The sequence below is a fragment of the Centroberyx gerrardi genome, chromosome 7 (genome assembly GCF_048128805.1).
Source record: "Centroberyx gerrardi isolate f3 chromosome 7, fCenGer3.hap1.cur.20231027, whole genome shotgun sequence".
Classification (NCBI taxonomy): domain Eukaryota; kingdom Metazoa; phylum Chordata; class Actinopteri; order Beryciformes; family Berycidae; genus Centroberyx; species Centroberyx gerrardi.
In genome coordinates, this window is record NC_136003.1 from 24,842,825 (window position 1) to 24,858,260 (window position 15,436).

Genomic DNA, 15,436 nt, shown 5'->3' on the forward strand with positions numbered 1-15,436 from the left:
TTAGGCTGTCTCGTGCTTTTTCTCCTCTGCTGAGCAAGCCTGGAACCAGCAGTACATAATTTCCCCTTATTATAGCTGATGGCTTCGTTAATATGATTTTTGCACTTTCCATGCTGATATTATTATTATTAGAAGGAGTAGTAGCATTAGTAATAGTATTAGTATTAGTAGTAGTAGTAGTAATAAGAGTGGTAGTAATAGTACTACTACTAGTCGTGGTAATAGTAGTTGTTCTTGTTCTATATATTATTTGTGTTACATTGTTACTGGACTGTTGTTACATCTGTATTACCTGTGTGCAGGTGTATCACTCGCCCCAGCTGGAGCAGAAGCTGAGCTGGCTGCAGGCTCACCTGTTCTGCCAAAAACATGGAGCCAACCTGCTGAGCATCGGCGGCCCGGAGGAGGAGTACTTCATCCTGCAGGTCCTCCACGAGGCCTTTGGGTGGGTGTGCACCTTTGACCCGTGGATCTATGATGATGATGAACTTTATTCTACTGTTGCACTCATTCAGAGTAGAGTATCCACGGGTCTGCGGGTTAAATTACTCTAAATTTAAGGCCTTAAAATGTGTTATTTTTTCCATGTAATGCAGGTTTGGGTTGAAGTTTCATTTTAATGCAACTATAGAATTAGATAGTGGTTCTTTACATTTGGTGATATGTAGTCAAGGCAGAGTTGGAACGTGAGGCAAACAAAATAATTATAATAATTGAGTGCAATGATGAAGATGTGAATGGGACCAGCAATAGTGTCAGTTTTCATATGGTTTGTTATATTACTTTCACCTCCAGTTGATCTCATTCAGTTTAACCCACATGCATGTCCACTCCTAGGTTAATGCAGGACAGGGTTAATACAATACACCAAACATGTTGGACATCAGGTCCCTAACCATTCCATTCCCTGGAGTTGTTTTTTTAATATTGCTCATTTCAGAAGAATGTGCACTTGGAAATAGTGTTAATTTGGTCTTAAATCCAATTCCAGGTCGCATTAAAATGTCTTAAAAAATCTTAAATTTGGCTTTCTGAAACCGTTCATTCTAAGTCACTCAGCTATAAGCCTAAAATGTAAATGTGATGATGATGAGATGATGATGATGATGATGATGATGTGGCCCGCAGGGAGTCGGAGGACCATGAGCAGCACTGGTTTTGGATTGGTCTGAACCGCAGGAACCCCATGGACAATGGCAGCTGGAAGTGGAGCGATGGACTGGCTGTGAGTCACGATAATAATGTCTGGTCGTAGAGTTACAACCTACCTGTAAACAAACTCAAACGTTACAGACACTAATTCAAAAAATGCTTGTACTTACGAAATGATCTATCACTTAAACACAGCAGTGTTTTTGCTGAGTCTAACACAACGTTATTTTACTCTCGCTCTCTCTGTGTCTCAGTACACGTACCAGAACTTTGGCCGCTACTACTACAACATCCGGCAGTGTGCTGCAGCAGATCTGGGCACTATGACCTGGCTGGCCATGCACTGTGACTCTGAGCTAGACTGGATCTGCAAGATCCCCAGAGGTGAGACAGCACTGTGTAACAGCACCTACATGCACATTCAGAGAGAGGATAATACTGTATATGACACACCTTCACAAACGGGGCAACCTCTCGCTGCACTAGCTGTACTGGTATTGGCTATAATTTTGAATAATGAATATATGCTGTGGGGTGTTTTGAACCTCTTGCATTATGTATATCATGAAACCTTTCCCTTTCCCTGGTGTTTGTGTTTTCAGGTAGCGCTGACGTGGAACCAGAGGCCACCGAAGGTCAGTCTGCCAACCAAACCTTTCTTATTGTGAACATAACCACTACTGTTCAACACAACCACTCCGCGTGCTTTCATTCTCTCCTGAGGATTCATTTCAAAACCCTCCCACTATTCCTCATCACTCTCCTTCTCTCCTCTCTCTCCTCTCACCTGTCAGGCGCCGCTTCTCCAGAGTGGGTGGGCTTCCAGGAGGCTGAGTATAAGTTCTTCGACCACCGCACCACTTGGGACCAGGCCCAGAGGATCTGCTCCTGGTTCGATGCCTCGCTGGCCTCGGTCCACTCTGCTGAGGAGGAGGCCTTCCTGGCCAACACTTTACGCAAGGCACTGCACCCCTTCAGAACTAGTTCAGCCTCGTTTGTAGTGAGAGTATCTTTCAGAGCAACGCATGCTGTTATAAATCCTCAGTTCTGATTGTCTGAGTCGCGTTCAAAGCTGCCTCATAACAGATAATTTAAATATTAATGCACTCACTGAAAATCACCACTCATTATGGTACTTTTGTGTTGCATAGCAACAATGTTGTGCAGCTACTGTTCAAGGACTATATTACTGGGCAGAAAAATAACATTTACTTGTTATTGATTAAAAAAAAAAAAAGATTTCCTATTACAGTGGTAATTTTATAAAAGCTTGCATTGCAGCTAACCATCCTACCATCTTTCATAATCTGTAAAACACCCCATTTCCCGCACATGCTACTCTAATGTGTAACTCTACACCCATCCAATCCTCAACTGCAGTATTCCTTTTCTGTTGACAAGCCTTCTGAGTTTAAAAGTCTTCCCTAACATTATAAGCTGAGATGCAAAGAAGTTTCTCCAAACAGCTGCCTGTATCTGTGGCTGTGGCCTAGACGAGCCTGTTCATAGTTTCTCTCTCTCACCTGCAGATGAACAAGGTGGAGGGCGATAACTGGTGGGTAGGGCTTCACACCTACGAAAAAGACGGGCGCTTCCGCTGGTCAGACCACTCGGTGCTCAACTACGTGTCCTGGGCGCTGGGCAGGCCGCACCCGCTCAGCCGGGACCGCAAATGTGTCCACATGTCTGCCAGCAAAGGTAAGAAGAGACTGTCGGCCTTGGTGGCTGAAAACTCGGAAGACAAAATCACGTTATACACACACACACACACACACACACACACACACACACACACACGTCTGTATGTTTCACTCCTAAACAGCGGAGTGGGCGGATCAGAAGTGCCACTCGGACCTGCCTCACATCTGCAAGAGAGTGAACGTCACCGGCACCATTCCCCCAACGCCGTCCTCCCCCCTCCCCCCATCAGGATGTCCCGACGGCTGGTCCTCCTACCAACATAAGGTAGATGTCTGTAGGCTACAAAACACCAGCATCTTGTCTCACCATAGCACAGCACTCCCTCTCATCCCCATTCAGCTCCTCCTCTACTTCAGTGTCTCCATATTTATGCTGCTTATGTTTATTACATATTTAACAAGTATATTCTATGTGAAAAGTACATGATAGTTTGAGCAAGTCATGCACCTACTCCTGTCCTAACCTGACCTACTAAACTGAGCAGTCTTTAATTCATCTATACACGTGTGAAGGTGACATTTCTACCTTCTGCCTCTGTAGTGTTTCAGAGTGTTTGGCCAGGAGGAGTCAAACCGCGCCACGTGGTCCGCAGCCAAGCTCATATGTGAGACGAAGGGAGGCGTCCTGGCAATGGTGCCCAATCATCTGGAGCAAGGTAATTACAGTAGAATAATACAGTAGAATACAGCCTCCATGAAGTCAGAGCTGTGGAGGTAGTGGAGGGTGAACTTAAATGTAAAAAAAAGTTAAGCCAATTCTTTATTTGCGGAATAGAGTTTATCCACCTTTTTAGGCTGATATGAATCTTATATGAAGAAAATGTGTATTATTCATCATAGTGAGTAGTGTCAAACTGATGTAAGTTATATGAGAATTGGGTCTTTTGAGGGGAAATAAAGCATAAATAAATGCTTATGGGTTTTAGTTTATAATGGTGGATGTTTGCCTTATGATGATCACAAACTAGAGGCTATAGATTCATCTTTATATTTACAATACGATATGATGCAATACGATACGATACGATACGATACGATATACTTTATTGTCCCTGTGGGGAAATTAGCCTTGAACTCACAGTGCTGCTGGTTCTCTACACAACAACAGAATACAAATCAACAACACAACATATTGCACACTCCCAAACAGAAGGCATAGCACTAAATAACTAAAATAATAAAACATGACATCCATCCATACATCCATGCTTCAAAACATAGAAATGCATACATTCACACATGTTAATATTTACCACTATAATGTTATATAATATTTACCACTACATCACTGGCCCTAAGTGTCTCTCTGCACCTATACACCAACACAGATACACACACACACAGCCAAACAGTAATAACATGATTGATGTTGCTCCCCGCAGCCTTCGTCACCACCCTGCTGTACAACGTCAGCGTTGACCTTTGGGTGGGTCTGACCTCAGACTCTAAAGGTCATTTCCAGTGGGCCCAGCGCGGCCTGCTCAGCTACACCAACTGGGCTCCTGGAGAGCCGCTGGACAACAGCGGGCCGCTCCACAACAAGAACCCGGTACTCACAGCTCCTTCCTGTCTCTGCCACTGCTCAGTGCTCAGGACATGTTTCCAGGGTGCGATTTGTAAAGAAAACAGATGGGGGGGGATATTTTTGGAATGCATTTTTACCGTGTCATATCTTACACAAGTAGGTATGAAAAAGAACGAGCACAGATCCTGTACAGGCCAACGGTGCGTGTGTTCAATTCAATGCATTGAAGCACAGCGACACAGTTATCGGTTAAATTACCTAATATCACAAATGTCACTTAAATACCACAAGGTGATAACGTAACCTACCGTTAAAGTTTGTATGGTGGAAGAAGAGCTATTATCAAGTTACTGTTCACAAATCCTGTTACTAAAGCAATTTGTTTATTAACAGAGTTTGGAGCAAATTGTGGAATTGTTTCACTTTCATTTTCACAATGGGACGGGGGGGGGGGGGGGGGCATGTCCCCACCTGTGATTAAATTTAATGATCAGAGGTAGGGAAGTCAAAAGCAGAAACCCCCCCCCTCATCCCCGGCAAATCGCACCCTGCATGTTTTTACCTTCACCAGTCTTTGTGTCCAGTTTGTATCGTCCTGTTTCATTTCGCTCTTCTGATGAAATCACTGTCACCTCGCAGGGAAACTGTGTGGTGCTGATTCATGGGAACCCAGAGAAGAACACCGGCATGTGGGCGTCCCGGGCCTGTGAGATGGAGAAGCACGGCTTCGTCTGTCAGAGGAAACAAGGTGCAGCATTCAGCCATATCACTAAACCAGGAGCTAGTATCAACAGAGCGTGTGAAAGTCTGACTGGGAAAGGCACAATTTTAAAAGGATGAAAAAAGGGCCGATGGATAAGACTCCTCACTGAAAGCCATTTTAGTGGCATCTTATTGTATTTGATCATTGGTGATAATTTGGGTTTTATGTAGAATTTATGAATTGTTTATATTGTATATGATAGTATTTGTATATTACTGGTCTGTTGCTGTTTTTATTGTTATATTGACTCACAGACATTGTGCTTCAACTGCCGCTCATGCCCATAGCCTTCTTAGACTAGAGAACCACAATGGAAATAAGTCTTGGACTTTCTTGTGTTTTTATCCTCGATTGTTTTTTAACTAGGTATATTACATTGTATTGTATATGTGTAACTTGTTTTTAAAATGATCAAATAAATCAAAATCAAATATCTACCCTAAAACAGTAGAGCATGTACAAATGTGGTAAGTTAGACAGGACTGACTCATCTTTCTGTGTCTGGATCGGCTGTTTCTTCAGACCCCGGTCTCCCCCCGGCCCCCGCCCTCATCCCCTCCTCCCTCTCGAAGCCTGTGGAGTTGGGTAGAGTGACGTACCGGCTGGTGGAGAAGCGTCTGGACTGGACAGGAGCTCTGCACATGTGTGAGTCTCTGAACGGGACCCTGGCCACGGTGAAGGATCCCTACCAGCAGGCCTACCTCACCCTGCTGATCAACAGCCTGCGCCGGCCGGCCTGGATCGCTCTCTACAACTACGGGGTGAGCTCACGTCTATTTCATCAATGGAGTCACAAAAAATAGAGTGTAGGATAATTGGCAGTGAAGTGTAAGCTTAATTTCCATGACTCCATTTCTGTGTGCGGTCTTCAGGGGCAGAGCTTCACCTGGCTGGGCGAAGAAGAAGTGACGTATTCTAACTGGAAAGATGGAGAGCCCAATCAGATGGCTGGATGTGGCCACATGACCACTACTGGGCAGTGGACTATGACTCCCTGTGATGCTAAGCTGGACGCTGCCATCTGTCAAATTAGTGGTATGTGTGTGTGTATGTGTGTGTATGTAAGATAAGACAAGATTAAACTTTTGACTATTGATCCCTGTGAGAAAAGGAAATACAACATAAGCAAGTACAACGTAAAAATAAGCAATAAAAATAGTAGAAATAATGAAATAATAGAATATAAACTACAGAATATAAACAGTTGTGGGGTCATATAAACATGTGTTGCGGACAAGTGGAAAGTATGGGAAAGAAATGGATTATGAAGTGTGTATGAACACAGTTTTATAAAGAAAAGGTGTTATAAAATATACAAATATTGTATGTAACAAGTCTATATGAGGCATGCATTGGTATAGAAAGTGTTGTGGCGTGTAGATGTGCATTGTAAAAACTAAACACCATACCAATATATTCCTATTACAGATACAGAGACAGCATATGTATAGAAAGTGCGACTGTGGATATGTGCATTAACTTAAACATTAAAGTAGATTCAGATGTCTTAATCCCTGCCCCTGCTCCCCTCCTCCCCTGCCAGACGAGCCGGTGGTTCACCAGTGGATCTACCCCGGCCAGTGCCCCCACTCTCTGGGCCAGTGGGCGTGGGTGCCTTTCAGAAACCACTGCTACGCCTTCAACCTGCAAAGTCTTAAGCTGCAGCAGGAGGCACACACAACCTGCAAGAAAGGTAAGGATGGAAGACGGTCAGAAACTCCTCCTTGTCATACATCCACTAGTCAAACTCTGCTCTCTGCAGCTCATGACACTGAATTGAAAAGTGCATCACTTCCGACCTGCTCCACTATAGACGTCATTGACAAAATATGTCGATATGTCTAAATTTAGACATGTTTCATTGAGCTTGCTTTGAAATGCACTGCACCATTATTAAAACTTAATGTATGATGTATATGATCAATTTCGCTCTGTCTCGGTTTCTCTCCATCTTATGCTCTTTCTCTCTTCTAGTGGGAGCTGAACTTCTCTCTGTCTTGGATGAGACGGAGAATGGATTTGTATGGGAACACATCCAGAGCTACGCAGAACAGGCACATGGAGCTTGGCTGGGCATCACCATGAAAGGTACGGCAAAACATTTCACCTACAAGTCCCATCCACCGCTCTCTATGGAGGAAAATGAACAGCCATTAAAACTGTGAAGGCTATTTCATGAGAATCAATCTGATATGTTTACCCTGCCAGCAATGACAAGCTTGGCAGGTAATTTTATTGTGTGTCCAGACTTATCAACTTTCAGCATTTCTTATCCAGGCTTATCAACTTCAGAATATTTATAGTCAAATTATCTTACTCCGCTGGCAGATAACTTTGCTAATTTTAATAAATTTGACTTCAAGTTGTTTAAGACAGTTTATCTTGTTTCTCTTGGAAATGTCTTGAAACAAGTTGCATTATTCTGAAAAAAAAGTTTCTATTTATTTATTTACCAGCAAAATTATCTGCAAGTGCAATAAGATAATTTGACTGAAATATCCTGAAACATCCTGTGAATAAACAGAGAAATTTCAGCTAGAACATGATGTGTTATATCAGATCCACTCAGGATGAAACTAAGGAAACCCGTTGTGCCTGAGTGAGTTTTAAGCCCCACTGAGCCGGTGTGCATGTGTTCCTGTGCTGCAGGTGGCAGTCTAATGTGGAGTGAGGATACGGAGGTGTCGTACACCAACTGGGAGGGGCAGGGCACCGTCCTCAGCATGCTGTCTGCCAACTCCTGCTTCTGGATCCAGAGCAACACTGGCCTGTGGAAGCCCGGCTCCTGCAAAAACCGCACACACGGAGTCATCTGCAAACAGCCTCGCAGTAAGCAGACACAGTGAGACCAAGACAAGAGCAAGTCCAGTCCTACTCAAGACCAAAATAGGCAATAAACAGTGTACAATTCTTTCCAAATGTAAAAATAATGCTTAAGGAGTTTCTTAAGGATCGACAGAGATGTAGATCTATCTGCAGAAACTCTGTACTTAGATCCTTCAACATCCAACTAATCAATGCGTAGGATTTTGACTAATCAATGCATACTATACACAGGTGTATATAATCCCTTAAATTGTTCGTAGTGCTGGGGAGAAAATAAGCGAAGGCTGACCAGGTGGAGAAAATGATCTTGGAAAATTTTTAGGCAGGCAGGAAAAAGTCGAGTCAGCATCCCATAGTGGCCGAGACCAAGACAAGGAACAAGAAAAGTGTTCTGGAGACTGGACTCAAATCCAAAGAGTCATACACACACACACACACACTGATGCTCTCATTACTTATGCATACATTAGTGCATTTAGAACTTACTCTCAAATACTACAGGAGTCCATTTTAAACATCTGTCTCTTCTTCTATTTGCAGGTGCCAACGCCTCAGCTGTAACCTGTAAGTGTGACTATTCTGTTCAGTTGTTCATGTATCTTGCATATCTGTGTGTTATAACATGAATCCATGAAAGGGGGATTAGCTATTCGAGTCCTGACGCCCTCTTCCTGTCTCCACCCAGTGGCTGGAGACCACCTCCCCACTCTGATCGTTGTCATGGTGACGGGCCTGGTCCTGGTGGCGCTGATCGTCGGGGTGATCTACCTGTACCGCCGGCGGGGCATCGGGGCCCGGGGCTCCTACGAAGGGGCCCGCTACAGCCGCACCAACTCCACCCCCGCCGAGCAGGCCGAGAAGAACATCCTGGTGTCGGACATGGAGCTGAATGAGCAGCCGGAGTAGCAGGAGCCACGCCAGACGGACTGACCCGGGACCGGCCCGCGCCCGGGAGAGGCCGGTGTCAATGTGCTGACTCAGATTCTGACTCTGACATTGTGGCATTTAAATTTTTCGTTGTCCCTTTTTATAAAAACAAACAAAAAAAACAAACAAGATTTAAAAAAAAAAAAACGCTGAAGGGCTGTGTAGAGCGCAGCAGATGTCGATGTAATTTTTAAATAAATGACGCCCCGCCCTCTCGATCCCGCTCTCACCAAGACTCAACAGCATTCTGTCAAGACAAATCAGATCCATCCGTTTAGACAGCCTTTCCCCCCAAAAAAGGGGTTTATGAAAACCATTCATGGATCGTATGGGAGGTTTTGTTGGTTGCAGCTGGAAAAGTTTGATAGCACGACATAAAATCAATGTTATGAAATGGATGACTCCTAGCTGTCTGCCGTGGTGCCAAAGTGAATTTTTGTTCGATGTATGTTTCCTCTCTTGTTCCCTTTTGATCGCCAGGTCTATAAAGTAGGCACAGATATCCAAAAAAAGACAATCAGAACTACTCTTAACTAAGTAACCATTCTAACCAAGCATCCATCTCTGTTATCTAAATATCCACACAATCTCCTTCAGGACCAAATAATTCTCTGTCTTTTTTTTTTTTTTGCCATGACAGTATTTACCAGAACTTGAGGTGCGTTTGTCGGTTCATTGTGTTGATTTCATTTCTATTGATGTTGATTTGTTTGTGGGGTTTTTTTCAGTATCCGTGCAGCTGTAGAGGACTGTTAATGATGATGCATGTGTAGTTTTTGTGAGTCTGCCTCTCTCCTCTCTGATCCGACACGTCAGCACCAGCTGGCTGACAAGCAGAAGAGGAAGAAGTCCAAATGTGAATGCGTGGAAGGCGACAGGGACCATTTGCAGTGGTGACCTCAAAACGTCCCGGGACTACAATGGCAAAGTAGTGGCAGCACACTAGCATTGCGCACATAAGTAGGACTTGGGATTGAAAGCTGTTCTTAAATAGACCTTTGTCTTTTTTTTTGATACAGCAGGACTGGAGAATTGTCACCAAATGATCAGACTTTCAGCTTCCACGGCTCTGTGTACGTTTCAGCACTTTCTGCTATTATCTTGAGCTGATTCAAACCTTATTTTCATTCACAATCATTCACTTGTTTTTAGGCTTTATCAATAAGGTACAATAATCGCTTCCATGATTCCTAAGTTTGTTTGTTTTGGCTGTCTCTGCCACCGTCTGGAGCTGATTCAGCATTTTTTTTAAGCGCAGTCATTCGCCTGTTTGTATGCATCATGAAAAGCATCTGTAATTCGATATTAGTCTGGTTCATCATTTTTATGGACAGGCATTCACTTGTCTGTATGCATTATTACTAAGGTATTTCTTTCTTTCTTTTTCTTTGTAATGCAGGTTTCATTATGTGTTTTGGTCTGCAGTGCGACTGGTAAAGACATTTGGAAATTCTCCTTGTTATGTGGGATATTTGCCAACAGTTGAACCTCTCATTGCCCCGCAAAGGAAAACATCCCTCATGTGAATGACGCAGTTGTATATATGAGATCCAAAGAATGTTTGAAAAAGCGAATTCACCCCGTCTTACGAGAAAACCTCCTTTACATTCTTTTTCTACGTCATTTTAAGATTTCGCATTTTGTCGGGGAAAGGGGAGAAGGGGAAGCGTAGTGACCAGAGAGAAAGGAGAAGGAGAAAAGTTGATTTTCTTCCCCCTCACACATTCCTTGTCCTTCAGTTCCTGCCTGTGAGTGGATTTCTGTATTCCTGCTCGGAGGAATGCTTTGGAGCTGATTCAGTCTGAGGCTTTTGGTGTTTCACTGAGCTGCTGTGAAAAAAAAAAACAGCCCCCCCTTTTTTTTTTTTTTTTTTTCGCTCTGTGAGTTGGACTAAGATAGAGGGGGGAGGAAGGAGGAGTACGAGTACGTGTGTGGTGTGTGTGTGTGTGTGTGTGTGTGGTGTGGTGTATGGTGTGTGTGTGTGTGTGTGTGTGTGTGTGTGTGTGTGTGTGCAGTCTCCAGCTGTGGAATGTTGAGTCGGCAAGAAGAGCTCAGTGGCACGTCTGGAACCAATCAGAGAGGAGGAGGGCTCAGGGCCATGAGGGGTTAGGAAGAAATTGAAAAAAAAAGAAGAGAAAAAGTAGAAGGAGAAAAGGGAAAAAAGAGAGTGAGGAGGAGTCAGGGACGTACGAAGAATGGAGGGGGGGGTGTAGGAAGAGAGAGAGAGAGAGAAGGAGGTAGGGAGGGAGGAGTGTAAGGGAGCGGTGGCTCTTCCTAGGCTCACCCTGTCCTCTGCTGGTGGTTTGCTATAGCAGCCTCCCACCGTACACAGTAGGTGTGAGCTGAATGTGAGCCGGTAATATGGATGTAAAGGTGCGATGGCCCTGGTGTTTTCCCCGGGACATCATGTGTGTGACGTGGGGGGGGGCGGCTCTTGTCCCTGTGAAGATTAACTGAAGCACCTGTTCAACCTTTTGAAAGTATTTTGTGTCGTTTTTATATGAAATGAATAAAGTCTATGTTCACGAAGCCTCTGCTGTCACAGTTATTTATGGGTTTGTTCCTCGACCTCAATATTGACCCAACTCTTCTGTGAGGATATTAACTGTCACAAACTGAGGAAAAACAGTAAACATACTATATGATTTTGACTTTGTGTTAAAGAGCAACTAAACACCAAACCCAAATCTGTGTAAAGCCTGACATCTGAAAAAACATGCTACTGAAATTGCCATCTGCTATTGGCTGGTCTTTGGTGCCAGGTGATGTCACCACCTGTTGTAGTCTAGAAGATGACATCACCTGGCAGGTCTTTGGTGCCAGGTGATGTCACCACCTGTTGTAGTCTAGAAGATGACATCACCTGGCAGCAAACATGAAGCCAATAGCAGATGGAAGTTTCAGTAGCATGCTTTTTACCATTAGATGTCAGGCTTTACACAGATTTGAGTTTGGTTGTTTAGTTGCTCTTTAAGTTTCTTTGTTTTGAATTATACAGAACGGTGAACTGGGAAATGAACTCATTGACACTATAAATGTGAATTGTGATGTTGAAGATCTTCCACAAGAGGGCGCACCTCGTCTGCTGTATTGGACGTTTCCCCCAGTCTGATGCCTCACCTCATTTCCTCTTCTGTCTTCTGACTGACTTGTCCATTGTCTTGTACTGTTATGAACATCGGATGTTCTGTATTGTACAGATTGTCTACAGAAGTACACAGATAACCTACATCCACCATTTTACTGCTGTGATCCTGCATTGCAGAAGGAGCGAGAGCCAGAGTCTCTGCTCCTTGCCCATGTTGATACAAATCCCACATTCAGTTCCTTTGATTGCATCCATGTCTTGAATTTAACTGTTTATGCAAACCCATATGCTTCATGGCTTTTGTCTGAATAGCTGCTGCCAATACAGTTGCTTGAGTCAATCAGCATTGGCTGGTTATTTGACAATGTGTCCAGCTATGGCCAAATACCAAACTAGTGGTGAATCATTCTCCATTTACAAAACAGTTTGGACAAAGACACTGTCTAAGTTCAGTATTCACAGATGGCAGGGATCTGTTAACAAATACAGTTTGAGCCACAAACAGCAACACAGGAATTGTGCAAGTGGTGAAATATTTCTGACCACAAAAATACAATACATGCATTTGTTTAAAACTGTGAGTTGTATGAGAATTGCATGCTTTTTGGGTGTTGTGGTCATTGATTTCAACTTGCCAATGACAAATTACTACAGATGTATGAGCAATTATACCAAACATAAATTACACATTGTGAGAAGCATTTCCTGCTCGCATACACATATGCATCTCATTTATCTTTCATTTAGAGCTTTGTGACAGGATTTCAGGTCCGTATGGCTCTGCCTCATGTGGCAGCGTCTGGCTGCTTCTCTAATGCGCTGGGAGTCGGTGTGATGACTTCACCTACACTAAGACCCCAAAGGCCGAGGCTGTCATTGAGTCAGTCTATAGCCACACACTGTGGTGGCTGAGACGTGTCGAACGGACTGCATATCCAAAACGCTTTGCTTTTTCGAAGAACACAAGCGCATTAACGGAAAACACAAATGCAAAAATCACAACACAAATGCAAAAGCCACAACATAACAACGGAAGTGAGCAACAACGGATGTTGACAATGAAACGGGCCGACTATTATTGCCGGCGGACTATTATTGCCTGCACATGTGGAAGAGGAAAGTTCTTGCCCGTTTGAGAAGTAAGTGAAACGTTGTTCGCTAGCTAACTATGATTACTATCGCTATGTGATTGTCACAAATGAGCAATGTTGTTCAATGTGCAGGCAATAATAGTCCGCCGGCAATAATAGTCGGCCCGTTTCATTGTCAACATCCGTTGTTGCTTACTTCCGTTATGTTGTGGCTTTGGCATTTGTGTTTTCCGTTAATGCGCTTGTGTTTTTCGAATTTGCAAAGCGTTTTGGATATGCAGTTCATTCGACGCGTCTCGGCCACCGTACACACCGACCAAGAGCTCCATCCCCTCCATCCACCAGCTGGCCAGTGTTTGAGCAGGTAGACGGTCTCGACATGGAGACAAGTGAACATATTCTACTTAATGGGAGGGCTGGGCGGCTTGTCCCCTCATCCTCCCAGAGTCCTCCGTCTCTGCGGAAACTACTCCATCACAGGCAGTAAATTGCTTGTTATTCAAATCAAACTAGGCTCTCTGTAATCCATCTCACTTAGGATGAACGTCACAACTCGCCCGACTGCGTGCCTCAGGCCCCTCGGCGCGGTTCTTCCAGGGGTTATGTGCTCTGTCTGTTGTTTGTAAGGTTTCATAGCCCACCCCCGTCTCCCAGTGTATCCTTGAGGAACTCCACTCTTTCCTTGAGTTTCATTTACTCTTCAAACGTTACATTTCCCTGTCTTTTGAATCTTGCATCAGTCCTGGTTATAGCTGTTCTGACTGAGCTGTGTAAAACATCCGCCTCTACCAACAGCCTTATTTGCATGCCGTGTTAATCAGCATTCCACTGGTGGGATAGTCTACATACTTCTTCTTAGGCTTCATCTTAGGCTGCATTGTACTTTAATGGTTAAGCACTTTGTCGCCCTCAATATTTATTATAAGGCTTGTTATGTTTCTTTAATATTTCAGGTGCTCTCCAAAGTATCACACTGGCAAATCTATTTAAGGAAAAGAAAACTAATTTAATTGACCTGTTTCCCTGGCAACGGCTGCAGGAAATTTTAAAAGTGTATTGTATAGTTTGTAGCTAGGGTGTGTGTGTGTGCCTGTGTGTGTGTGTCCACACCTTTCTGCCCACGTCGATTCCCTCTTGACATTGGCATTTACATCTGAAGTCCTGTCCATCCGCCTGAGATGTTTCCTCGCAGCAGTTTCACCGCCTGCTTTCCACATGACTCTTAACATCTTAATGACTGCAATTTATTAGCAGTCTTTACCAGCAACAGAGGCTGCCTTGGGTGCATTGCTTATTTCCACGCACTGTTCATTTCCTCATTTGATGCTGCAGTAATGGCTCCGATACATCAACGAGGGGGTTTGTGGGCAACATTAAGGTGTCAGAGTGAGGCGAAAGGGGTTTAATCATAAGGAGGATATCACGGCGGCCTGCGGGGTCGTCGTCGCAACACGTACACACGTTGCCTGAGGCGTCTTGAATGCACCTGTCTGGGGTGTTGGAGTTTAAAGGCAGGCGGCAGTGGAGGAGGAGGGCCTCGGCTCTGGGAGGAACAGAACCAATATCATGGTTTCTTTCCTCCGCGCCTCCTCGGAGACACTCAAGTGAAACCTTTCATGATTAATTAACCAACAAATAGGAGACGAAAATCAAACGTCTGTGAACTCTGCGAAAACAGCTCACTCCTAATCAATATCCTCTTAAGGTGGATGTTTTGATGTTCAGATCCCGCTCTTCTGTTGATCTCTAACCGCTGTTTATTTCCCCTCCTTCCACTTCCAAGTTTTCTTCCTGTCTGGGGGGGGGGGGGGGGAGGGGGGGGTCGGCGCTGCAGGTTTGAGGGAGGGGAACCAGGGGGAAAGCGCCGTTAACAAGTGAAATTAAAAACCCATTCACTCTCTCCTCAGTCATCCATTTGGAGGCTGGCCAAAGGAGAAGCAGCTGTTGGCTTGGCAAAGAAGGAGAGAGAGAGAGAGAGAGAGGAGAAGCAAAAAAAAAGTGAATATAAGAGCGAGAGTTTGGGAAGGAACAGGATCCTGCACTCTTCCCTCTCTCCTCTCCTCCGAACAGCAGCGGTGTAATGGGCTCCTTTGAAGAGAAGTTGCCTAATCAAAACTTCCTCTGCACCCAGTCCTGCTGTTGGCACATATAATCAATTGCTTTTTATGCCTCCGGTCCGAACCCACGTACACGAGACAGCGAACGCCCCGTGTTTCTAACCGCATGAGCGTATGGTAATTTCACTGAATTGCCTTTCACAAAACAATATGTGCTGATGAAGGTCTGCGACAAAATACCATTCAACGCAACAATAGTAGCGATGGACGCAGTTATGTTACAGCCCTCCGTCCCGCCAGGTGCTGC

General features: G+C 44.3%; 1 protein-coding gene across 1 annotated transcript in view; it reads left to right on the forward strand.

The window, feature by feature from the left end:
• Positions 1-11,422, forward strand: part of mrc2 (mannose receptor, C-type 2) — a 32,307-nt gene extending 20,885 nt beyond the window's left edge. Inside the window, exons 13-29 of the mRNA XM_078284431.1 lie at positions 303-445; positions 1,129-1,225; positions 1,407-1,536; positions 1,755-1,787; positions 1,947-2,113; positions 2,682-2,850; positions 2,975-3,117; positions 3,394-3,508; positions 4,235-4,401; positions 5,017-5,125; positions 5,663-5,901; positions 6,013-6,175; positions 6,684-6,833; positions 7,115-7,228; positions 7,790-7,969; positions 8,507-8,530; positions 8,652-11,422. Of these exons, the coding sequence (XP_078140557.1) occupies positions 303-445; positions 1,129-1,225; positions 1,407-1,536; positions 1,755-1,787; positions 1,947-2,113; positions 2,682-2,850; positions 2,975-3,117; positions 3,394-3,508; positions 4,235-4,401; positions 5,017-5,125; positions 5,663-5,901; positions 6,013-6,175; positions 6,684-6,833; positions 7,115-7,228; positions 7,790-7,969; positions 8,507-8,530; positions 8,652-8,872 (2,364 nt within the window). The 3' untranslated portion in view covers positions 8,873-11,422. The remainder of the gene's footprint in view (positions 1-302; positions 446-1,128; positions 1,226-1,406; positions 1,537-1,754; positions 1,788-1,946; positions 2,114-2,681; positions 2,851-2,974; positions 3,118-3,393; positions 3,509-4,234; positions 4,402-5,016; positions 5,126-5,662; positions 5,902-6,012; positions 6,176-6,683; positions 6,834-7,114; positions 7,229-7,789; positions 7,970-8,506; positions 8,531-8,651) is intronic.
• The last annotated feature ends 4,014 nt before the right edge of the window (positions 11,423-15,436 follow it).